The sequence below is a fragment of the Cricetulus griseus genome, chromosome 6 (assembly GCF_003668045.3).
Source record: "Cricetulus griseus strain 17A/GY chromosome 6, alternate assembly CriGri-PICRH-1.0, whole genome shotgun sequence".
Taxonomy (NCBI): domain Eukaryota; kingdom Metazoa; phylum Chordata; class Mammalia; order Rodentia; family Cricetidae; genus Cricetulus; species Cricetulus griseus.
In genome coordinates, this window is record NC_048599.1 from 155054663 (window position 1) to 155080477 (window position 25815).

Sequence of the window (25815 nt, forward strand, 5' to 3'; positions counted from 1 at the left end):
CCCACTTGTATGAAGGAGGGAGGAGGAGATCCTGGCCTAGCCAGCAGAATATTCTGGACCTCTCTCAAATGACTGGTGGGGGTGGGGATGTGACCAGGTGAGTCACTGTGATAGGGTTCTAGGACTTTACTGGAGTATTGAGAAAGAACACCTCATTTCCCCCTGGTTGCTCTGGGACAGGATATAAATTAAAGCTATTACTAGCCATCTGTCACAAGACAGAGAGAGGAAGTGGGATTCAGAAACAAAGGCACTATTCCCATGTCAGAAAACTGGAGTAGCATTCCTCCAGGTCACTTCTGGTCAGTCACATACCACAGTGAATTCAAGTTCTTGTTTAGCCATGTTGAGTTCCTGTTAGTAGAGAGGCTGGGTGCCAGATCCCACCCTTATAACCCAGGTGAGCAGGAAAGAGTCCCAGCTGGATGGAGACCTGCTCCTTTATCCGATGGGACTGCCACTGAGTCGTTACCACCCCTGCTGTAGACCAAATTCCATCCCTGAATCACAGGATGCAGTCTCTAGTTACATTTATTTGTGGCCTGGGCCCATGAAGAAGAGGTAATTAAGGTTCAGTGAGGTTGTGGGTAGCTAATCCAATATGACTAGTGACTTAGAGGAAAAACAGAGAGGTGGGGAGAGGGAGAAAGGCGGGGTGGCGGTGAGAGGTTGTGAGGACACAGCAAAAAGCTAAAGAGGCTTCAGGAGAAACCAAAACAGCCAACACCTTGATCTTGACTCAGCCTCCAAGCCAGGGACAAAGACACTTTTGCTGTAAAAAGCCACCCAGACTGTGACATTTTGTTATGGCAGCTGGAACTGCTTGACACGGAGCAGGAACGTGGTTTTGCCTCTGTTCACATGGTATCTTCAAGTCTGCTTGGTTCCAAAGGCAGGCTGGTTCCCTGCACTCACGGGGCACTGCTGCCCCTTCCACAGAGTCAGGGCCTCCAGTAGCAAAGAATTAATTCATTTACAAGTGATTTACAGTTAGAAATCCTAGGCAAGCAAGTGGGACGTGGGGTGGCACTTTGGTTCCAGCAAGTCACTTGTCTGCACGGACAAAGGAGGCGAACACACTGTCCTTCTGGCTGAGAAGTGTCTCTGGCTTGTCAAACTCCAAGATAGCACCCCTCTTGAGGACCATCACCAGGTCTGCACTCAGGATGGTGTGCACACGATGCTGGGTGGGCAGGAATGGCTGGTTAGTGCGGTGGGCAGGACATCTGAGGAAGCCTGTCCTCACCCCAGCCAGGAGGAGATTCATGGCCTCATGTCCCCCAATCCCCTTTTTTCATGTAGCCCTGACAGACCTGAGGCTAACTATGTGGCCAAGGATAAGCTTTTGCTCTCCCTTCTACTTTCCAAGTGCTAGGATTACAATGTCACCACCACACCCCATTTCTGCAGTGCTGGGGACTGAACCCTCAGTTTCATATCTGGTAGGAAAGAAGTCTCCACAGCTCAATGTCCTGCTGAAGTGCTGGCTCCACCTGGAGTGGCTGTGATCCAAACCCTCTACTCTTTTTTCCTCTATCAAACCTTAGCTCTGCCCCCATTCCAGGCTTCAAGACTTACAGACTCCCTCCCCAGGCTCTCACTTTTAATCTTTCAATGGGAATCAGCCCCCGCCCCCGCCCCACCCTGCCCTCGACACCTAGCTCACAGGGCTTTAGGGAAGGTGTATCTTGGAATCCAGAGAAATAGGGGTAAGACCTGAGGCAGGTAAAGGTGTCAATATCTTAGACACCCCAAAATTCTGCTCTGTCCTCCTGCCAGCTCTCTAGACTCCCGGTTCTTAGCACTCCAAATCAGTCCACTGAGCTTTCCTCCACACACTCTAAGGCCCCTTACCGCGATGGTGACCACAGTGCGGTCTGCGAAGGCTGTCATCACTACCTTCTGGAGGATGTTCTCCTGTCAGATGGAGGTAGTATCTGGTGGCTCACATGCTCATGGATGGTGTCTGAGATGGTTCGGGAATCATGGTGCCCAGCTCCCATTCACCCCAGCTCCTAACTCTATGTCCATCTTCTCTTTGGCTCTAGTCCCAGAGGACTGACCAGGTTCCCAACACTCAAGGGCTGGACTTGTCTTTGTCACATAGCCCTTGATGTGAATGTCAACTTGAGGCTTAAGACCATTCTGTGCCAACTGCTCCCTAACATGCCATCCCAAGGACCAACCGTAGCCATGTCAATGGAGGCTGTTGCTTCATCCATGATGAAGATGCTTGTCTTCCTCACAAAGGCCCGAGCCAGGCAGAACAGCTGCCTCTGGCCCTGGCTAAAATTCTCCCCTCCTTCTGTGATGATGGCATCTGGAAGATGGAGGGGCGGGACAGAGTTAATTCTGGCTGTGAATAAAGTGGCTCCATGGCTTAGGAATTGTAAGGGGGTGTATGTAGAGCCCATGTATACGGCTGTGTCAGGGTATGTGCAGGGATGATGTGTCTGATACAACAGGGCTTCCGTTGGCATGGACGAAATGCACAGTGGCCATCCTGGTGCTGGGCACTGCTGGGGCCCTGGGCAATCCTGGTGAATCCTTGGCCAGAAGGATGAACCGGATGTCAACTTGCTAGCCTCACAGTGCCTACACCATGGCTCTGACTGACCATGGACTAGGCCAGCATCTCCCCAACAAGCTATATGATGCATACCTTATATCTATGCCCACTGTAACTCCTCTCCCCAGGGGAGGCGGATAGGCAAGGCAGGGCTAAAGATACACTGTGGTGTGGGGGATTTGCAATCTATCTCCCGGGGACCCTGAATGCCCCCTTGCGCCAGACTCTGAGCTAGGCAAACTATTTGACCTCTGAACCCTGTATGGTAAAAGGTAGCACTACATGGTCACTGAGTTCAAGCTAGATTCGAGGCTCCAAACTCGGGGTTCATTTTAGCCATGGCTGTGAAGCCCCCTACCCCCAAAGCCATCTACGTAAGGAGCAGTCACCTAGGCCTCCTGGCAGCGCCTTCACCACCAGCTTCAGCTGGGCAATCTCCAGGGCCTCCCACAGTGTGCTGTCTGAGCATTTCTTCTCGGGGTCCAGGTTGAATCTGGGGGGAGGCACAGAGAGTCCTCAGGGAGCAGGGTTCTGCCTTCATCCCCAGGGCAGGGCTTGAGAAAGAGCAGTGACTGTGACTGACCACCTAGTGCTGGGAAGGGCACACGGAGCCGGTGGCAGTGAGTGAAGCACTTGGAGGAGCTGGCTGGCAAGGGGGACCCACAGGGCCTGCTTAGGCCTAATGAAGAAGGCCGTCCTCTGAAGACTTCCCCATCTCTGCTCAGAGAGCAAAGCTGGCCTGCGGTTGGGACAAGAGTACAGGCTCTCACCTGATGGTGCCACTGAAGAGGACAGGGTCCTGTAGGATGATGGACAGGCGTGAGCGTAGTGTGTGGAGCGGCAGCTTGGCGATGTCAATGCCATCGATGATGATGCGCCCTGTGTGGTGATATAGGTCAAGTGCCACCAGGGTGGAAGTGGTGCTGGGGATGGATTCAGCATGGGGCACGGATCCCAGCAAGGACAGAGAGGCAATGCTGTCACAGGGTTTCCTGTAACATCCCAACTAGAGGCCAAGACTGAGGTCTTGCCTGGTGGCTGTGGGTACCCGTGTACATGTGTGGCAGCTAACACACAAATCACCTTCAAACATATCCACCATTCGGAAAAAGGCCAGAGAGAAGGAGGACTTCCCACTGCCTGTGCGGCCGCAGATCCCAATCTGGAAGCAGAGAAGCAGGGGGACACTGTGGCCCTGGGGTGTGCACAGGTGTGGAAGGTCACAGCACTGTGATCTGGGGTGTGCACAGGTGTGGGAGGTCACAGCACTGTGACCTGGGGTGTGCACAGGTGTGGGAGGTCACAGCACTGTGACCTGGGGTGTGCACAGGTGTGGGAGGTCACAGCACTGTGACCTGGGGTGTGCACAGGTGTGGGAGGTCACAGCACTGTGACCTGGGGTGTGCACAGGTGTGGGAGGTCACAGCACTGTGACCTGGGGTGTGCACAGGTGTGGGAGGTCACAGCACTGTGACCTGGGGTGTGCACAGGTGTGGGAGGTCACAGCACTGTGACCTGGGGTGTGCACAGGTGTGGGAGGTCACAGCACTGTGACCTGGGGTGTGCACAGGTGTGGGAGGTCACAGCACTGTGACCTGGGGTGTGCACAGGTGTGGGAGGTCACAGCACTGTGACCTGGGGTGTGCACAGGTGTGGGAGGTCACAGCACTGTGACCTGGGGTGTGCACAGGTGTGGGAGATCACAGCACTGTGACCTGGGGTGTGCACAAGTGTGGGAGGTCACAGCACTGTGACCTGGGGTGTGCACAGGTACGTGCAGCATCTCCTCTCGTCTTGGTTTCCTGACTAGCTTCTCTTTGGCCAGGCTGGACCCAGAGTTGAGCTTATTTCCTTCTGGGGGATCCAAGAGTAAAGCACAGGTAGAGATGGCTAGTTGGGCAAGCCTAGGTATGGGCCTGCAGGGAAGACCCACATCTTGTTTGGTAGCTGTCAGGCACTGGGGGCCCTGTGTGCCTCCCTGTGCATCTGTACGGCAGGACAATGTGGCATGGCGAGTGTGGCGCTCGGGGATGGATTTGACTTCTCCACCTGCAGTAGGGCCATGACCGATCCCATTGCTACCTGGTTCTGAGGTCTTCAGAGAAATTTACATAAAGGACTGATACAGACAGTGACGTGATACACAAGGGCCAGAGGGGAAGAGAAAGTCAGGGACAGAGATATTGCCCAAGGCAATGACAGTGAGCCAAAAGGATACCAAGAAGGACAGAGAGACAAAGGCAGAGAAAGAGGGGACATGTCAGAGATGGGCTGGATGAGGAGGAGTGTGAGGACAGGATTCAGAGTGCTGGACAGTGGCAGCCTCCCTCTGCTGGAGACCCTGCTCTCCAAGGGGATGCAGCAGGGCGAGCCATGGATCCCTGGCAGGGAAGGGGTCTGACAAAGCCCCCTAAACCAAGGAATTCCAAGATGTCTGCTCTGTGGTGGGTGGGGCCTGAGGGCGAAGAGGGCACAGGTGGCTGTTGTCCACCCATGGGCTCCCACCGCAGCTGACCTTCTGCCCTGGGGCGATGAGGGCGTTGACATGCTTCAACACGGGCTTCAGGGAGCTGTCATAGCGCACACTCAGGTTCTGAATTTGGATCTTCCCTTGGTCTGGCCAGTTCTTGGGGATCAACGACGGTGCTGAGGGTCAGGCTGGGGTCAGCCGCCAGGCATAGCCCACTTCTAGCACCCAGAAAGGCCACCTTCCCACTCCGGGGATACCCTCTACAGGCTCTCACCCAGGAGCCCCTCATAGTTCTCCGCCTCGGTTTTCAGGAGTGCATGGATACGCTTCACAGCCCCCAGTTGGATCTCCATGTCTGCCAGGTTCCTCACCATCCAGTTGAGGTAGTTAGAGACCTACGGAGGTCAGCTGGTCACAACTGCTCAGTGGTCACCGTTTTCCGCTTGGCCTCCCGATGACTCTGGGGAGGACTAGGAGCCCCTGGAAGCCTTCTGTGGACTACCAATTGCCTGAGCACAGTGGCGGCCTGGAGCCATGAGAGATTACAATGGCAATGCTCCTCACCCATCACCTTCAGCAAAGCCTAGGTGGGTGTGCACCATCTTTCCCATGTTTCAGTTGAGGACAGTGCCCTGGGCACACAAGAGCTGCATCTGACTCCTCCCTGCCCCAGCCCACTCACCATCAAGGCATAGGTGAGGCCCAGGCCCACCAGGCCAGCAGAAAGTTCCCTGTGCAGGGAGTTGGAGATGGAGGTGGCAGCCGCAATGAGCACCACACACGCTCCGATGTACTCCTGAGGAAGGACAGAAGCTGGCCTAGGCTGTTGTGTGTCAGAGCCACAGGTGCCTCATCCTTGGGGCAGAGAGCAGCTCAGCCAGCCCAAGCCCCAGCCCCACATTTGAACAGCAGGCACACAAGGGGCTGGCAGAAGCTGAGGCCTTGGAGCTAATGTTCACTCCAAGGTTACGCACCCTACTTCCTGAGGAATTGTGTCTCACCACCGGCCCCAGTGTGCCTTCGTGTGTATGTATCACATGGCCCACTGAAGGCACACACTTGCCAGCCACCCCCTTTCTGACAGGCTCTTCTAGCCCGGGTGGGCCTCAAACTTTGTAGCCTTCGGCTGCTATCCCCAGAGTGCTGGGACCATAAACATGGTGCGGGTCTTGAACCTAGGGCTTTGTGCATACTAGGCAAACCCTTTCCCAGCAGAGCAACACCCCCTGTCCCAACCTCCATTGTTCTTAATTTCTACATCCTGCACATTTCCAGGCTCCTTGTTCCTGGAACCCCACTGGGGTATTTGGGGTGAAGGTGCAGGTTAGACGTGGAGGACTACCAGGGCTGGAGAACAGGAAGGCTTGGATCCCCATTATCAGCTACCGCCTCTTCTATTCTTCATCTATGTTTGCCCCGTGTTCCAGCTCCACATTCTTAACAGAACCCGTCCCAGGCCCCAGGGTGGGGTAGCACTTACCATGCGGACTTCCAGCCATCTGTTGGCAGCCGTGAGGAAGAGGGAAGCGATATTGTTGGAGTCAGTATATTCTAGAAGCTTCTGCTGGAACCGGGCCTCATACCTGGAGTGTGAGCAAGATGTGATGGAACCAGGTGGGCACTCTCCTCACTTACAGAGGGCTCTCGGCAGCCCCCAAACAGGCCACCTCTTAGGTTGACCGCACATGTGGGCCCTTCTCTCTTTCTCTCCTGCTTCTGGCCCACTGGAGTACATCGGGTCCCTAACAAGTGTCCTGCATTTCTCTCTCTGGGTAGATAGCTTATTCTTTCAAAATCATCTAGAGTGTCCCCACTGAGAACATCAATGACATCCAGGATTAAGAAACTCCTCCTGGGCAGGGGCCAGGTATAGTTAACTTCATCTCCTGCCACCACTATGCAGCAGCCTCCTCAGTCTCTTCAGGGTTCATGGGCAATATCTCCCATCCCCAAGCCCTTGGCTCATGCTCTTTCTTTCCATTGCCTGGAAGCTTTCTCACTTGCTCTTTACAAATCTGGTCCCTTCTCAACTCTCAGGCCTGACCTTAGCTGCTGCCTCCTCAGACTCACCTCCTCTGGCTCCTCCCTTCTCCCTAGTGGCTACTTCCTGGCTCCTCCCTCCCCCACAGTGGCCACCCCCTGACTCCTCCCTTCCCCCCCCCAGGGTCCACCCCTGGTTCCTCCCTTCTTCCCAGTGGCCACCCCCTGGTTCCTCCCTTCTTCCCAGTGGCCACCCCCTGGTTCCTCCCTTCCCCCCAGTGGCCACCCCCTGGTTCTCCCCCCAGTAACCACCCTTTGGCTCCTCTCTTCTTCCCAGTGGCCACCCCTACTACCTCTATAACCCTGTCTCTGTGGCCCATTAGCCGCTTAGAGTTGGCTTGTACACTCACTCCTCTAGCTGTTTAGGATCCACCTGGCTCACCAGACTGGAAGAGGTGTGAGGATGGGAAGTGTCTGCCCAGCTCTGAAGCCTGACACTGTCATGAAAACATTAGTGGGACAAGGGAGCTGACATCTTAAAAGGCTGGGCACTCTCGGGTAGGTAGGGTCTTGCTGGACAAAGATCTCTGGGCTTTCTGTCTCACCCTCCAGGCCCTTGTCATATTTCTCCTGCATCACATATACAGATCTGCCTCCTCTGATGGTCTGGGCTCCTCTGTCACCTCCGTCAGACCAAGACGTACTTGTTTTATGCTGAGCAAATGAACCATGAAATGCCATCTTGATACCAAACTGGTAAAACCAAACCTGGGGACTGAGAGGGCCCCATGCCTTGTTGGGCATATGCCCCACCCCTGAAACGATTTGCTCTTGAATTATTTCTGGGCAGAGGACATGCATCTGAAGATGGTAAAGGGCATCTCTGAGGTGTAGGGGCGTGTGCATTGCATAGCCAAGTGGTGGGGATGTGTGTGTGGGTGACAGGACTGAGGTGTGAATCTTGGCATGAGAAAGATTTGAGAAAGTGGGTGTTGGTGTTGGTGTGTGTGTGTGTGTGTGTGTGTGTGTGTGTGTGTGTGTGTCTGCATATGTGCCTGAGAGAAGGTGAGGAGGAGTGTATGGCGTCTGAGGGCCTGTGTGCATGACAGGGAATTCGAGGTAGGTGACAGTTGTACCTAAGGACTGGGAAAGAGCTCCAAAGCAGTGCAAAGCCAGACTGGTATCCAAGCACCATGAGTACGTTAGGATCAAGGTTCCATCATAGGCTAACATCATGGGGACACTGATGTTCAACAGGGTCTGAGGGCTTCTGGACCACACCAAGCCCAGGGCAGGGCACTGTGGAAACTGCTGTTTCTGTCGCAGCCTCATCATGTTCCCACAGCATCTCTCTGGACAGATCTGCCTCCTCTATGGGGGCAACTGGGCTGGGCTTCTCAGCCACTTCTTCTAATTTTGCTTTTGTATGGCAGGACCAAGAAGTGCTCATATGATGATGAACAATGAAAAGCTGTCTTGACACCACTGCCCAGGGCAAGCAGCCTGGGTTTTAAGCTCATGCCTATGTCACGTGGCTACTGTGAGGATGACTGTTAGTAACTCATGTGCAGTATTTAGCCCTTGGCACTCCACCAGTGTGAAGTCAATAATGCTAGTTAGCTTCCAACGGGTAGACTTCTGGGCCAAAGCCAGGAAATTAGACACATACAGCAGTGATTAAAAGTCTTCTACTCAAATCTAGGAATTATTCACCATCACAAGCAGGGTGTGGACTAAGTAGCAGGTCTGTGGCTGACCACAGGCTCGGTCCAAGCCCTGGCCTTGGTCTGAGGCTGAGTAGTGATGCTCAGAAGTCTAGTCCACTTAAAAGCCAGTCTGTGATGCCAAGGCCTATCCCAAGGGCCTCTGGACCAGTTTTAAAACTTAGAGCAGAGTCTAGGACCAAAGGTGAAGCAGCTCGGCTGGAGTCTGGAGTCTGGAGTCTGGAGCCCTGTGCCAGGCTTTGGGGCTGCTGTGTGGAGATGGACAGGCTTGTGGGGGCTAAGGGGTAGCCAGGTAATGTAGCCCAGGCTAGGGCACAGCTCTGCTCTGCTTTCCTCATATGACATCTGAGAGGTGAATTCCCACAGACCCATTTGCCCCAGGAGCGTGCCAAAGCCTGGGGCACCCCCTAGGGCTGATCTTGGACATACTGGTAGGGGAAAAGATGAAAGTCTTGGACCCTCAGTTGGTCCTTAAGTCCTAGGGTTGCTCCTGACACAGGGCTTAGTGTCACATGGTTAATGCCATGCAGCTGTGCTATTCTAAAAATAACCTGTTACCCTCTGGGTTAGCTTGGAGATGAGAGTCCAACTACATGGGTCAGGGGTCTCTGGTTTGGTTGGGAGGGAGGCAGAGGCTCCAGGAGACCCAACCACTATTTGTCTGTCAGGGGCAAGGGTCTTCTCTAGTCCCCGATAGCCCAAGATCACCACTCAGGGTGGTGAGGAGGTGCCAGGGACATTGAACTTTCAGAAAATTCCCCCGTGTGGGTGAACTCTTACCTGTCCCCTGAGTCACAGCTTCTGTAACAGTTCCTCTAAGAGTCTTTCCCTGGCCATGTCCCTTCTGTGCTCCCATGTCTGGTAGAGCGGTGTCACATGGTCCATGAGGATTGTAAATGCCTCTGGGGCTGGGGGCATGTGGCACATGTCCAGTGCCTGGCACCAGTGCTGCTCAGAGGGTCATGGGTGAGTAGCCTCAAACCTGGGCTTTGTGGGGGCATTTCCCAGAGAGGTCAGGTGCCTCAGTTTCCCTATCTGGGCAGTGGGAATCATGCTCAGCCCCTCGGGTCACAGCAGAATGGACAGAAGTGGCTCTCAGCACAGTGTTTGGTAACAGAACATTAAGGAAGGGCTTCAGGGCTGGCTCTAGGTGTAAGGACCTTGCCAGTGTAGCCATATTTGTTCCAAGTTGGTCAGTCATGTCCTACCTTAATACAGAGGCCTGCACCTTGTCTGCAAGGCTAGGAGTCTACATCTGGAGTCCACATGGCCTGCCCTGCTAATGGACATTGCCCAAGGCCTAAGGTGTGACTTAGATGGGTATGCTCTGGGCCTTCCTAAGTAGGGTCCTTTGACTTGAGTCTCAGGACCTGTGACCACTAGGCCAGCCCCACTCCACTCCAGGGGGGTGGTGGTGGTGGTGGTGCTCTGGGCTTGTACCTGAAGGCACGGATGGTGGTGAGTCCTTCCACAGTTTCAGCAAAGTGTGAGAGCAGTGGGAGCTGCGTTGTGTCATCCAGCTGCTGCAGGTCCCTGTGGCAGAGGACAGTGATTAGGAGGGTAGCTCGCACTCAGCCTCAGCAGCTACAGCCACCAGGTTGGGCAGCTTCACCTCTTCCAGCCTCAGTTTCTCACTTGCTGAGAGCGACAACGATGGGATGGCCCCATCATGCTACCGTAGACAACAAAACGTTTATGTGGCCTGCTTCGACAGAGCCTGCTAAGCCCAGGTCCTGTCACCCTGGGCAGGGTCCATCTCACACCTGGCACAGAGATGGGAGCATGGGGTGCTGATTCCATTTCACAGGGGTGCACCCTGGATATGGGACAGCTGGCCAAAGGAGCACAAAGATCAGATTTGACGGTCTCAACTCCTCGTTTCCTAAGAACCACAACAGGCCTCAGAGCATCCTAGGCCAGGTTCTAAATATTTAGTTCCAGGGGGTGGGGAGGAGAGGAGGCTACAGGTCTCCATGGCAACAAGGGGCCTCCTGCTCCCTATAGTCATGCATCAAATGCCAGGTAGGCCAGCTGGGACACAAGAAGCAGCTCCCTAGACACTGTTCCAAGAGGCAGGCATCAGGAATGGGGCAAACATGGCTTACTTGGCAGAGAGAACTTTGTGTTACAGCTTGCTCTGCAGTGTGTGGAAATACGCAAAGTGCACAGCATGGTATAATGTCTGGAAAGACACTGTCATTTTGCTAATGCCAGTGCAGAATGTCCCCGCTGGGTGTTTGGAAATTCTGGACCATTTGGACAAAAAATCCCTTTATATCAATGTTGATTATTATGGGCAGGTGATTCGGGTAAAAAATGCATTTAAACATAATGATTATTGTTGCCAGCAGTATTTTACTCTTGTTTCTTACCAACTATATGTCCTAGGGAAAGGTACTTAACTTTAATGCACATCACCTGAAGTAAAAAGTACATTTTGTATCACCAATAAGAACACATGTCTACATGACCACAGCAAAAGTTTCACAGAGCTGTTATAAATACAGTCTGATAATTTATGTTATAGATCAAAATGGAATGCATACATACACACACATGTATGTGTATATAAGCACATATACATTATACATATGCTTATACATTTTTTATGGTGTTGGGGATGAAACCCAATGCCTGGAGCATGGCAGGCAAGTGCTCTACCTCGACCCACTCCTGATCTCAGTTCTGCCTCACTGTTTTTAACATGCTAGTTATGAATCAGGATATTGATTTGATGATGGTGGCAACTGGCAGTTTGAGTAATTGTGGCCTAGAGGGCCCTTTAAGTTTTCATTCTAATTTTTTGAATCAGTGAGTTCAACAAAATCACTTTTAGGAAGAACTCTCTAGAGAATTTTCTAGAATATTTTGAGTAGGAAAGGTGTGTGTGTGTATGGTGTGCCCTACCTTCACAAGGGCAGATATGACCCTAAGAACCTAGGGTGGCTGCACAAGCCCCAGTCATCACACCTCTCCCATCAGGTGCCATTTGAGTTCCCATTAGAGACCAGCCTGATTCCTAAGTCAGCTTGGCTCCTGGGATCATACAATCCTCATGGGGACCACTGGGGACAAATGAGTAAATTGTACTCACCTTGCACTAGCACATCTCCCAAGGAAACAATGAGATATGAACTATAGAGCGTATGCTGACAGGTGATATGTTGGGGAGCCATTTCCTCCATTTCTAATGCTAATTCTATTTTCAATTTTGGGAAAACACAACTCTATGCCTTTTATGATGATGACTCTGGCAAGTGTCCCAAACCACCTTCACAAAGGACCTCCCATCCCTGGTCCTACCTCCACCCACCAGAGGAGAATGCTGCTGTCACCTGGACGCCACTCGGAAGTACTTCTGGATGAAGTAGCATACAACAGCCAGGGGTAGGAGGGCCACAAGGAACACGGGTGTGACATAGGAGATGACAGTCAGGGCAGAGACACAGAGCAGCGTGGATCGGCTCAGACACTCCAGTGTGGATGGGATGTGCTGAGGAGATGAGGGGAGACAGTGGGGGCGTTTCTGTATTAGACTCTCTGGAGTGCTATTTGCCACCATGTTTGCCTCTCATTTTACTGCATGCTCATTGTGTATCTGTCCAGCTACCCTGCAAGCTCTCTGAGGGCTGGAACCAAGACCGTTTCCTTATCATCTAGCAAGGTAAGTCAATGAAGGAGATAGGCTGAACCCAAGGGAATAGTCAGAGTGTCTTGGAACCTTCCCTAATGAGCCAAGGGAATCTTAGACAGAAGCCAGAATGATTTGCTTTCCCTTCAGACTTATTATGCCCTCAAGGGCGGTTCCAGACCCCGAGGCAGTGTCCCTCAAATAGGAACACTGGGCTCCCCACACAGGGACTCTGGGCTCCCCACCCAGGGACACTGGGCTCCCACACTGGGCTCTAACCATCTATGCAGAGAGGCCAGCATCTAAGAGTTAAAGCATCCAGGGTCTCAGGGAAAGCATGCAGAGTCGATACCTGGTCAATGGTGTTACAGTCGGATGAAAATCTGTTCAGGATACTCCCCAGGGGTGTGGTCTCAAAGAATCTAAGAGGCAAGCAGAACCATTATTTATTGATTGATTGAGTTTGTTTATGGAATGATGGCAGCTGTTTGATTTAAATGTCTCTAGAACCATCTGTGGGTCAGGCTTCCTAGGAGCAGCTGCCATTGTGGGTCTGCAAATACCTGGCTTGTGTCCTTGAGAATTCCTATAGCTACTCAAAAAGGTGTTAGCTTCCATTTGCCTCCCTCATTCACAGGTGGTCACTGATAACCTCCTCGGCCTGACTCATCTGGCAACTGTTCCCTCAGGACACAGAGTCCTCTCCCAGGAGACTAGGCCCCTGGGGACAGCCTGTCAACTGGCTGACAGTGAGAGGCAAGGCTGGCTGTCAGCACTCTGGCTATGAACTGGAGTTGGCCCAACCCAACCAGAGAGCTTCTGAACTTCAGACTGGGGGCAAACAGAGGGTAGGTCAATGAGGCCGTCATGTCCACAGGCCACAGAGAGACAACAAAGCTGGAAGTACAACTGTAGCCAGACAGGGAGCAGCTATGAAGTAGGGTCCCGAAGCCATGAGACCAGGTAACCAGTATGCCTATGTGGTTCCATATCAGGCTGGCCAGCCAATCAGGTGTGATGCTACAGCTTCTTGACACCTGGCACTTCCAGGGTTCCAGTCCATCTCATTAGGACATTTTGAACAGCTAATCCTGCTCTCAGTGCCAGAAAATGCAGGCTGCGGAGGGAGAGGAGAAGGGAGGCAGAACTTGTGGGCTAAGATGGACAGATTATACCACTGAGGGAAAGGAATTAACCTTTACCCGAAGCCTGCAGATGCTCATGTTGAAGGCTGATGCGACCGTTAGATGAGCCAATCATGTAAAATACTCACAGGGTCTGTTGAGTAAATGTCAATTCTCCCTGCTTCTTGAATAAGGGCACTTCTACACACACTGACACCCCCTGCCTCAAGCCTGTGACAGAGATCATCTGTGCTTATAGATGGGGGATTTGGAATTCCAAGCACAGTGACCTGCACTGGTATGGTTGGGTCTGCAGTACCTCATGGGGGCCAGAATGATGCGGTTGAGCAGGCTGCGGTGCAGCCTCTTGGCCACCTTCAGTCCTGTCCACTCCACAGTGACAGAGGTGACAAGGCACAGCACGATACCCAGGCTGCAGAGTACGGTGAATACCATGGCATAGACAGATTGGTCCAGGGCACATTCCTAAGTGGGGCGAGAATGAGAGGGCCTGGGGCTGTAAGGGGGCTCAGCCCCCCCCTCTCTGCCAGCTCCGCTGTGGGCTGCAGTCATACCTGGCTGAGTGAACAGTTCCTGGCAGCAGGGCTCAGGACTAGGACACTGTCAGTCCACTTGGCCAGCCAATAATCAATGGCCACCAAGACCATGTGCTTGAGCAGCTGGGAGAAGACAAGCAGTGACAGGAGCAGAATGCCAGCAGAGGACAGATACTTAGTGCAGGCTTTCCAGGGGATCTTAGCTCGCTGATGCAGCACTGAAGATAAGTTGTCATCTTCCTCGCTCTCGGCTGCCTCCTCTGTAGGTTGCAAGAACCCACCCTGTAGCTTCACAGATCATAACCCTCTGAAGATGAACCAGGGACATCTTATTCCCACTTATAGACAGGAAAGCACTTAGAGAAAAGAAAGAAGCTTAATCAAACCACACTAGTTGACCATGCCCAGAACCCCGGGCTTTAGCTCTCTCTGTGTGATGGCTCACAGTCATCTGGAGCCACCTGTAAGACAATCTGAGAGGGCTGTCTGCAATAGGTTAATTGAGGGGGGAAGACCTGCCCATCACGGGCAGTGCCATTCCATGAGCTGTGGGCCTAAACTGAATAAAAAGGAGAAAGAGAGCTGAACATTCATGGCTCTCTCCTTCCTGACTATGGACACAATGTGACCATCAGTCTCACTCCTTTCCTGCCACGACAGACTATATCCCTAGTCCTGCAAGCCCCGATAAACCTTTGCTAAGGTTGCTTCTTGTCAGGCATTTTGAGATAGCAATAAGCAAAAGCACTAGCTCATTGTGGGTATTAACTGCACTCCCAGACTGGTGGTCCATACCTTCCTCCTCTTCCTCATCCAGCAGAAGGCCATCTCTGGAGGACATGGCACGGGGCAGGCCCTGAGATGGCTCTGAGGCTTTCCTCTCCATGACTGTCTCCTGAAAACAGATGGAGCCTGGCCTGTCTTTAGGGAGTGCTTGTGGGGAAGGAGATGCTGGGGCAACTACCCTAGTGATGGCTGGCTTACAGGCAGTATCTACTCTGGGGAGGGTACAAATGGGCATGTGCTCATCTTGCCAGATTAATCTTCTCTTTATCAACTAACAGAACCCTACTATCGAAGAGGAAGACAGTTTCTTTGTGTGTGTGAGGAAGTCTATGTAGTGTAGACCAGCCTTGAGCTCTCCATCCTCCTGCCTCATCCCACCACCCTCCTAGTCTAGGATCACAGGTGTGCACCACCACACCTGGTTCTCCCCTGTTCTTGGTATCTGAGATGCAAGCAACTCGAGTGGGCACATGACCATGGACTGGCTAACCCTCACATTCCACCATCCTAGCTGTAACGATCCAATCCGGGTGAGCCCATGACTGGACGAATTAGTAGCCTCTTCTCATCAGTGAGAAGTACTCTCTGGTTGCAGAAGGAAAGCCCAGAGCTGCTGAAACAGCTCTGGGGGCTTATTTGAGAGCAGTGGAGCAAAGAAACAGACAGAAACAGAATCCTGGTGGTGACTCAGTGACAAGTGAAGCCACAACTCTCCTGGGACTTTCTGGTTTCATGAACTATCCCTGCAACCCTTTCCTTTGTTGGCTAGTTTGAGCTGCTTCTCTGGGCCTGAAAGGTAAATGGTATCTGAGCATCTGTGTGCATCTGACTCTGTCCTGGGTCCCTGCACAGGTGCCAGCTCTGCCCTGGTACAGCAAGTTCAAGACAACCCTACATGTGTCCTTTTGGAGACTTCCTGGGGGATGGTGAGGACAGGCAGGCCTTCTGTTTAGAGATGACTGCCTGGTCCCCGTATCCTCACCTTCTCCAGCTCTTGGTCTTGCCGGTTCATGAGGGTCTTCCAATGCTCAAAGAGCTGGCATTCGGACCTCTGGAAGTCCTTGAGTGTCCCCTCCCTCTGAATGGTGCCATCTTTCATAGCAATGATCTGCCAAGGCAGCCACAGAACAGGTTTGGCTAGCGTAGGGGAGTCTGAGACAGAGGGATGGCCCCCTTGATCTACTGCGCTGTGAGGTCTGGTAACCCACCCTCACCAACATCATTCTCAGTGGGTGCCTTTGCAGAACTAAGGAGTGTAACTTGGCCAGGATTGGCGGGTTACCCACAGGACCCACCAGCATCTGTTTTGAGATGCTGAGCCGGCCAATTGCATGCACCCCAGATGGCAGGTTCTGTCAGCTGTGGCAACATGCTTGTTAATCCGAGAGGGTGTGGCTGATGCACCCAATGACACCATCGTGTAGTGCCAGCTTAACTGGGGCCCTGTGCACACACAGGCACCTCCATGTCTGCCTTATTGGACTCAGGGTCATCCTCAACTACAACTACACTGCCTTCTGAAGCCGTTTAACCGGTTTCAATAGCTTTCAGATTTTTTCTTTGCCTTTTTTTATACCGGAGTAGGCTCTCACTCCACAAGGAAGGTTTATTTTGAGAGAAATTAATTAACAGGCCTCTCTGGCTCAGACTTGAAGCTCAGAAAGGGTCTCAGATTGTGGCTTCTGTCCAGGGAAATTTTGATACAGGAGTAGGGAGGTGGTCCATCATCTTTATCTTAGCATTAAGTGATTCCCAATGAGATGGAGAGTAACTATGTCCTACCTATTGAAGAACTGGTTGGGGGTTAGTCAGCATGCGGTCCACACTACCACAATGTGTGGGAGTGTTGTCTGCAGGACTACTGTCATCCTTCCTTCCAGCATCTGCATCTCACTGAGGCTCCACCCCAAAGACCAGTGGCCTGGGAAGTCAGCTCTCCCATCTAAGCAGGAGCACCCACAGCCAGGGGAAGCTGGTTGGGCAAGGCTAGCCTAATGTGTACCAGAAAGGAACCAAGCCAGGCAGGGAATGTCTGCAGGCCCAGGTGACACCAAGACTCTGGACTATGAGTATTTCCTAGCCTGCACAATACACCCTAACGCTGGTGTCTTGTGCTTTGTGGCCATCAGCCATTGCTGCTGGGTTATATGACTGATTCTGTTGAAGATCACACACACACACACACACACACACACACACACACACACACACACACACACACCCCAAACATACACACACCACATACATACACATACACCACACAGACACATACCATGTACATACATAAACACACACTACACATACCCCCACACACCCTGCTCTCAGCCTGTCCCCTGTGGTCCCTACCCAGTCTGCATGAGGCAGGTACTGTAGCTTGTGGGTCACCAGGACCACTGTCCTCTTGTCATCCCGGAGCAGCTCAAGGATGCCGGCCTGCATCAGGTGGTCACTCAGATGGACATCCAAAGCTGAGAAAGGGTCATCCTGTGAGAGACGATAAGGTGTGTGGGGGATGGGTGGAGGGAGGCAAAGTCTCCAGAGTTCCTCTGTGGCCTTGGACTACCTACCTAACCTCTCTGGGGCTCAAATGTCTAACTTACAGACCTTATCAATTCACTTCTGGTCCCCCGAGCCCATCCATGGCTACCCATCTCCTCTGAAGCCTGAACTTCGCAGTTCAGTACCTGGCCTCTCCAGTCCTTAGGCTCCCTTTGAGCTCCACTTCTCACCTGTCCTTCCCAAGCTCCCTCCATTCCAGGTTGCCAATGAGCCTGTCACTCTAGCCTTTGCCTGAGCTGTTCCTTCTGTGTGACATGCTGTTCTGCCTTCTGCATGGTGAGCTGCTTTCCACCCACCACTCACCCAAGCACGAGTCCTTCTGTGTCTTGCCCTGATCATCTCTCCATGTCCCATCCTCTGTCCCAGGAGGCCCCCAGGAGCTCATACCCTGTGCCTGTGCCTGTTACCGATGGACTTAATGAATGGAGGAAAGCAGCCACTGGACTCTTATCCATAGTTGTTTAAATAGCGGGTGGGCCCTTGGATGATCTAGAACTTCATAAACTGCTGAGTGTGTCAAGTCTGAGAAGAGGGAGCTGTGTGTGTTGAGGGGTCAGCAGACAGAATAAAGCCAGGGTCAGAGGGCTAAGGTGGAGTATGCTGAGTCTTTGTCTAAATGCCCCATATCCCTTTTGTTTAACTGACTCTTCTAGGCTCTCTTCCAGGAAGCCCTCCCTGATCACTCTGGCCATCACAGCTGTCTCATGGTCTGGGCCACACAGCTTAGCTTTGAACCAGCTGTATTTCCTGCATGTATGTGAGTCTGTCTCCCTGATCAAACTTCAAATCTTCAAGGGCTGGGTCTTAAGATTCTTCAGTATCAACCAAGGCACATGACACAGAGGTGGACAAGTTCTATCTCATGTTTGATGGCTAGAGTGCTGTGTTGAGAAGGGTTCTGAGGCCAACCTGAGTTCCCTAGAGAAATAGCTCAGTAATTAATTAGCAGCATCTAACTGAGAACACGATGGGAAGCAGTGTCACACACTCCATGTGTGTGTACCCTGACAGTTGGGGCTGCCCTTTTGTCCTTTAGAGAGATAGTCTCTAACCACAGCTCACCTCCTCTCAAGGTGATTGGAAGGCTCAATGGGAATGGGTTATCAGCACTACCCTTGCCTGCCTCCTCAGTTTCTCTATGAGTGAGATAAAGTTCTCTTTAAGTGAACAAACCTCTAGTAGAGAGGTTTGTTCCTGGTTAGAGAGGTTGTTGTTGATAATGATGATGGTTAGGGAACCAGGCAGTCAGAGGTCAGGGTCCAAAGGAAGCTTCAGCTGGGACACTCACCAAGAAGACAACATTGGTGTGCTGGTAGAGAGCTCGGGCCACACTGATTCGCTGACGCTGACCACCAGACAAGTTGATACCCTGTCATCAAAGGAGAGGAAAAGGTCATGCCCTTAGCCCTTTAGGTTCTCACTGTGCACTTGGGGTTCTATGAGGAGATGGAGTCACCCCCAGACTGGGATGGCTGACCTCTTCCATCAGCCACGGTGCTGTGTAAATATTCCTACAAACTGAAGCATTCTCTCCTGGATGGAGAAAGGAGACTTATAAGATGCAGGGAGCTAAGGAACCTTATAGTATTCAGGAAGTAAGGAAAACTCACAAGGTTCGGAAAGCTTCTGAAACTTACAAGATCCATGGCTATAACAGCAGAAGCAATTGCTGTGGAGGAGAGGCTCCAACTGGCTACACTGCAGTAAGTTGTGCAGGTTGCAGCAGGGAGGCAGCTTTTCTGAGTAATAACTCAGAAAATAATAACCCATGCTATAACCCATGGGTAATAACCCATGCTGGAGTGGGCTTTGGAGTCACTCATATTTCTTTAATTAACCCAAATACAATTACGGGTTCACTAAGACAGACTTGGATGGAACTGGTTTTTGGTCTGTTGTTGGTGCCCTATCTGGTGCAAACAGATTTCTTTATGTCTCCCCAGGAGAAGTCACACAATACAGGACAATGGTCATTACAATTTCATACTACTTGAAGCTCCTCAGCCTTTCCTTTATCCAATTCCATTATTCATTCTTCCTAAGAAGGACCTCAAGGCACAGTGGAAACATGGGTAGGAAGCAGGATGGGGACTAACCCGTTCCCCAATCTGAGTCTGGTCTCCATGGGGCAGGATGTCTATGTCTGGCTGCAGGGAGCAGGCTTCAATGACCATCTTGTACCTGGAGAGAAAGGATGGGGGGGGTTATCTGACTGGCCTGGGGCCTCAGTCCTTGTATGGTCATTAGTCTGTGGGTTGCTGGGCCCCAATGAGCAATGACTTTAATGCACTTCCTGCCTAGTGCAAGCAAACACCAGGAGAATATGAAAGAGCTAAGGTCAGCGCTCACACAGCCTGGGGCAAGTTAAATATTTGAAGGATGAAATCGTGTGGGAGCAAATCGGCTGAGTGAGGGAAGAGAGGGGGCTTATGGTCCCTGAGCAGCAGGAATGCTGCAGCCAGAGCTCATGCTGGGGCACCATCTGGGAAAACCACTGCTGATTATTTGGAGGTGGTAATGACGATGGCTGATCAAATATTTGCCTAGCCTGCTCTTATCCTTTTCTGGCCAGCTCTTAGCCTGCACAGGTGCCAGCCAGCATCCATGGAGACATAAGAGTTTCTTGGTGACACACATCCTTAGGCAGCTTTGGATTCGAGACTAATTTCAGTAATTTACTGGCTGGCCTTGCTAAGTTACTTAAGCTTAGAACCTTGCTGCCCTCATCCACAAAATGGACACAGGAGTATTACTGTGTCAGGGACAAGCACATGTATGAGAACCTGGTGCCCTTCTGAGGCAACCGCTAAGTGATCAGTGGATGCTGGCAATGACTGTCATCAAGGAGCTCTCTCTCTCTCTCTCTCTCTCTCTCTCTCTGTTTGTGTGTGTATGCAAGAAGATTAACCATGCCTATAGTTCAGCCCCAACTCCTGTCCTAGCTAGACAAGGCAGCAATGTCTTCTGCTTCCTCTCATCCACGAGAAGGGACAGCTGGAACCCAGGCACATCTGATTCCTTTCCAGATGGACTAGATGGTGCTGGCTGGAATCTATGATGCCCACAATTGCCAAGACCACACCCACCCCTCCCCAGTCGCTCTCTCAGAGGCTGTTACCGCTGCTTATTGAAGGGACTCTCGAAGGTGATGTTCTCCTCCACAGTGGCATTTAGCAGCCATGGTTTCTGAGATGCGTAGGCCACGGGGCCTCTGCTCCTGGAACAAACTGGTGGTAAGGGTGAGGCTCTTCCTTGGGGGCTCATTCTAGAGCAATTGTCAGGCCAACCAATGGCTTAGACTGGGGCAAGAGGGCAAATGTACTGTGATAGCGAGGTCTGTAACAGGAATCTGTGACGGTATTGTGCAACATAAGTCATGTTCTTCCTGATGGTCTCAGTCCTTCAAAAAGATCTCTCGTTCCTCCAACCCCGCTCTGTGTCTCTAATTGCAGGGACCCAGCCTACAGCCATACACGAGGGTCTAGGTACAGTCAGGCTTGGGAACCTCACTGGGTGACCACATGGGTATATGAAGAGACCCAGGACTTGGCTCATTAGAAAGGAGAGTGGGGGAGGGCCCCCATGACATAGGCTTTAGAGGAGACATGACAGAAACTCTGCAGGCATGGTTGCGTCTGAGAACCAAGCAGTGTTCTGAGGCCTGGCTGAAGCCCTAGAGAGCCCAAGCCTCAGGTGGCTATGTACAAGACTTTCATCCTCCTACATTAGCCCTCACCAGCCCCATCTCAACCCCGAGTCAGAGAGGATCCCCAAGTGTCACCAAACCAAGCAATTCCTTACCCAGATCCCTGCTCTCTCAGCAGCTGCTGGACTCTACATAGAGGACATTATTACAGAACCAGAGCCTAGGCAATCACATTCAGCGGGTTGGTAATTTCCAAAGCCCTACTTCCCACTCCCCTCACCCCAGGAGCTGTGGAGAATGAAGTGTGATCTATAGAGGTATGGCAACTCCTGGACCACACTGGAGCACAGAGCTCTTCCTGGGACCCACAGCCGCTTCCAGGGCACAACGGCTCCACAGCTCCTGGACCCCTTTGAGGAAGCCTGCCAGTCAGGCACCTATTCTCAGCACCGGTACCTGATATCTGAGCCAGCCGCTGTCTCCCGCTCTGGGATGCTGCAGAGGGGGAAAGACACAGGTCAGCATCCCCATCATGGATTGGGTCCCCCATGGAGATTTCTGGCTCCTTCAAACTCTACCTTGTGGTTCTGTAAGGCATGGCTCTAGATGTATGTGGTGAGCCTGGTGAGCCTCACTGCCTGAACATGTGGGTGTGTGAAGAGGTCCAGTGCTTGGTTCATTTAAGGGGGAGAATGGGGGAAAGGCTCCGTGGGGGGAAACTTCCTGGGTCAGAGGAGGAACCTGAAGGCTTTGCAGCCTTAGCCTTGAAACAAAGGTTCAATGAGCAAGCCAAGGCCTCAGGTTAACAGGGTTGTACCCAGCTTGGGCCATAGTGTACCATGTGGGTGGCCACCTGCAGCTGGGAAGCTGAGAGCAAGGTTCCAAGCATGAACTGCAGCCCCCGCCCCATGGCACACCAGGAGGGTCTTAGAATAGGGGGACCAGCCAAGGAGTCACATGGGTACTGGTGCTGGTGGACTCTGGCCTGCTCCAAACAGCTCCAGTGCCAACTCTCCATTAATTTATTCTCATTGGACACATCTGGACTTTCACATGCCACATCTGGATTTTGGCTCAAGTCATACAGTCACTATGGTTTGGGAGGCTGGGCTGTCACCATAGTGGGGACAAAGTGGCAGACAAGGTGGGAAGTTGCAGAAGGGAGGTGTCTCTGAGGCGGGGGGGGGGGGAAGCCTTAGTTGACTGGTGAGCTGCACCACAGAGGATGGGCCTTGCCAGCCAGACCCACAGCCTCCAGGCTTCTCCTGTGTTCTCAGGAAAGGAGAACAAGACTGAATTTTCTGTGTAGCGGAGGGATGTGTATAGACAGGTTTGGTTTTTCTCATATCCCTGGAGCTTTTCAAGAAATAGTTTTCCAATTATTTGGTTTCCTATTACACTTTTTATTTTAAATTAAAGGCAGGTATTCTTGTGTTCTAGGCTGGCCTTGAACTCCTGATCCTTCTGCCTTCACCTCCTAGGTGCTGGGATTACAGGTGCACCATCAGCCCTGGCTCCTGGCATGTTAATTTGGTAGTTTTAGGTTTATTGGCAAGGTTACACAGCCAGCACTGCTACCTACTTCCAGAACATGGTCACCCCCAAACCAACCTCCTTGTGTGATGAGCAGTTACACCTCCTTTCCTGTATCTCTCTCTGGCCCCTGGCAAACACTCACCTATAACATATCTATCTATCTATCTATCTATCTATCTATCTATCTATCTATCTACCTACCTACCTACCTACCTACCTACCTATCTATCTATCTATCTATCTATCTATCTATCTATCTATCTATCTATCTATCTATCTCCTGTCATCTCTTTCTGACAGCAGTGGCTTATTAACCCAGGCTGGAGTCCAATTCCCTATGTAGATGATCTTGAACTTCTGACCCTCTTGTCTCTATACCCTGATCAATTTGATCAGGTATGCAAAACCATACCGGGTTTATGTGGTTCTGGGGACTGAACCCAGGACTGTGCTAGGCAAGCAATATACCAACTGAGCTACATCTTCAGCTTGGACAATTATTTTTTCTATAAGAAACTGTTTTATTGATTTCAGTGACAATCATTATGATTTTTTTGATTGTTGTTTGTTTTAGAGACCGGTTCTCCCCATGTAGCCCTGGCTGGCCTGGAACTCACTGTGTAGAGCAGGTTGGCCCTAAACTCATAGCAATCGGCCTATATCTGCCTCCTGAGTCCTGGGATAAAGGCATGTACCGCCATGCTCCTCTCATCATGGTATTATAATACCACAGGTGACAGGTACCTGTGTATGTGCTTGACCCTTGAGATGGGTACACAACATTGTCACATCTGAGATTCTTTCCTCCTCTCTGCAAACCATGTTTTGCCTTCATCAAGGCTGCATGGATTAGCCTCATGCCTCTGAGAACATGTGACCACACAACCTTGGATTCACACTTAGCATTCTCACCCACAGGCCACCCCACCTCACCCATGCCAACCCTGTCCAGAAGCAGTACCTGGGGTCTTCTCCCTCACTGTCCGGAAGGCTGCTGGGTCAAAAAGAAAGATGAACACCAGTTATTTTCTGTTGCCTTCCATCACACTGGAGCTTCACGGAGAAGCAGTCCCTACACCTCCCACCTCCCACCCTTTCTAGGGCCCGGGTGGCTTCCTGGGTGCAGAACTGACTCATCTCAATCTCTGCACTTGGCTGTGTAACCCCCAAACAGGACAGGCTCAGCTGCTCTCCTGGCATTGACCTGGGGCGTGAGGTTGGCTGGGCACCACGGTGGTTTTATACCCAGGACAATGAGCTCAGGGAGGGAATGTGACAGTCACCACAGCACACAGTGCTTCTCAAACTGCAGAATCTGATAGCAGATCAGAAATAATTGGAGCAACTGTTTTTAAAACGTAGAAGATGTCTGTGTGCACGGTAGGTGGTTTATACCCCAGGTTTTCTTGAATCTGTCAGTGCAGGGATGTGAATCCTCTCACAGTAAGGGGCAACTTTGGAAAACAGTGATCTGAATCTTGAGGCCACATTTTTCTGTGGTCTTTCTCCTGTCCCAGCCAACACCTCTCAACCTTCCAGAAACATCTTCCACCAATGAAATGTGCACTGTGGCCTACACGTGTGCCCCTTCTCTGTATTCAAATTCATTGATGATTACAATCACTAAATTAGTAGTACTTCTAGACAGGGCCTCACACAGCTCAGACTGACCTCAAATATGCTCTGTAGCTAAAGATGACCTTGAACTCCTGATGTGCCTGCTCCCACCAGATGCTGGGACTGTAGCTGCACAGTTATCTTATTTTAATAATGCTGAAGGCAGCCTTTGTGTATTGAGCTTTTTATAAGTACTGATAAATGCTGTAATAGAATGGTTATTTATTTATATGGGTATTTAACCTGGGTGTAAGTCTGTTTACCATGTGCATACCTGCTAACCCCAGAGGTCAGAAGAAGGTTGTATGCCCTAGAACTGGAGTTACAGATGTGAGCTATGACAGGTGTGAGCTGCCATGTGGGTGCTGGGAACAGAACTTGGGTCCTCTGGAAGAGCAGCCAGGGCTCTTAACTTCTAAGTCATCTTTCCAGCCCCAGAGTAATCATGTTTTATGTAAAAAGTAACCACATGGAGGTTTGTTTTGATTTCCCAACTCTATTTTGCAGATATATTAAGGCTCCGAGAAGCTAAGTAACTTGCTCAAAGTCACACAGCCAGAAAATGACAAAAGCCTGATAGGCTGGGGCAGGAGCAAGTGAGGTCATGACACATTTGTCATCACCAGTCCCTGACCCGTTCCTTTGGGCTTTGTGGTCCCTGCCCCTTCTCCCAAGGCAGCCTAAGGCCTCTAACCACCAGACTGCTGTGACTGACAATTCATAGACAGATCGCTAACATGGGACAGAGAAACCAGAGCTGACAGCCCTGCTCTGTGGCCACAGATGAGTTTCTCTCAGGAGATTTCCTGCATAGCAGCAAAGGATGTGGCCTGCATCTCCGTGGGGTCCCCGGGGACTCAGCACACCCACTCTAGTGCTGACTCAACCTTGACTCAGTTCATCTTGATCCTGGCTGCTCAATTATCCCTCCTAATGGACTGCCTTGCTCTCCATCAGTGCCTGAGCGAGCCTGGAGTGCCCGTTGGGATTTAGAAGCAGGAAAAGCATCTTTTCCAGCCCCCGCAGTGCTTAACACATGACAGATCTGTAATAAATGGAGCTTGTTAGCAGGCATATTGATCATTAGGGAAGTGGGGGTGGGTTCTTGGCCATTCCCATGCTCAGTGCCAAGGAGTTTGTGCTCATACTCTTGTCTCCCCCTACAACTGCATTTTACAGATGAGCACATTGAGGCTCAGGGTTGCAGAATAGGCTCCATGCAACAGAGTCAGAAAGAAGGGAAGCTGGGGTGCTAACCTGGGTTCACCTCCTCTTTCTGTTGTAACCCTATGTTTCTAGCAGGAACCATACTAAAGCTTTGTGTATATATTTTAAGCTAAAAAGTAAAGAACAGTACACTTGGCAAGCATTTTCTGACTGCTGGAGTGTATGCGTGTGTTTTGTATGTACTTGTTCGTGCAGGCATGTGCACATGTTGGCACATGCAGTTAGAGGTCAGAGATGCACACAGAGTGACTTCCTATATTTTCAGACAGGGACTATCATAAGCTGGAGCTCATTGATGCAGCTAGTGAGGCTGTCCAGCAAACTCCAGGACCCACATGTCAGCTTCCTGGGTGCTGGGATGGTACAGTACGGGCTTCCTGTTGCTGGAC

General features: G+C 51.5%; 1 protein-coding gene across 5 annotated transcripts in view; it reads right to left on the reverse strand.

Moving 5' to 3' along the window:
- Window positions 1–1045: 1045 nt before the first annotated feature.
- The window catches only part of Abcc8 (ATP binding cassette subfamily C member 8), a 67627-nt gene continuing 42857 nt past the window's right edge, over window positions 1046–25815 (reverse strand). For 2 of the 5 annotated variants that reach the window (XM_035446631.1, XM_027420547.2), the window contains exons 17-39: window positions 23544–23573; window positions 21503–21541; window positions 20519–20617; window positions 19497–19581; window positions 18689–18769; window positions 17188–17325; window positions 15824–15949; window positions 14851–14950; window positions 14074–14315; window positions 13818–13984; window positions 12727–12796; window positions 12079–12236; window positions 10184–10276; window positions 6520–6622; window positions 5722–5835; window positions 5314–5434; window positions 5085–5215; window positions 3653–3731; window positions 3340–3448; window positions 2959–3062; window positions 2187–2320; window positions 1855–1917; window positions 1046–1183 (exon numbers count right to left, since the gene is read on the reverse strand). In XM_035446631.1, coding sequence (XP_035302522.1) covers window positions 1046–1183; window positions 1855–1917; window positions 2187–2320; window positions 2959–3062; window positions 3340–3448; window positions 3653–3731; window positions 5085–5215; window positions 5314–5434; window positions 5722–5835; window positions 6520–6622; window positions 10184–10276; window positions 12079–12236; window positions 12727–12796; window positions 13818–13984; window positions 14074–14315; window positions 14851–14950; window positions 15824–15949; window positions 17188–17325; window positions 18689–18769; window positions 19497–19581; window positions 20519–20617; window positions 21503–21541; window positions 23544–23573 — 2524 coding nt within the window. Of the gene's footprint in view, window positions 1184–1854; window positions 1918–2186; window positions 2321–2958; window positions 3063–3339; window positions 3449–3652; window positions 3732–5084; window positions 5216–5313; window positions 5435–5721; window positions 5836–6519; window positions 6623–10183; window positions 10277–12078; window positions 12237–12726; window positions 12797–13817; window positions 13985–14073; window positions 14316–14850; window positions 14951–15823; window positions 15950–17187; window positions 17326–18688; window positions 18770–19496; window positions 19582–20518; window positions 20618–21502; window positions 21542–23525; window positions 23577–25815 lie in introns of all 5 variants that reach the window. The other 3 variants (XM_035446630.1, XM_027420546.2, XM_035446629.1) reach the window with 2 other exon arrangements.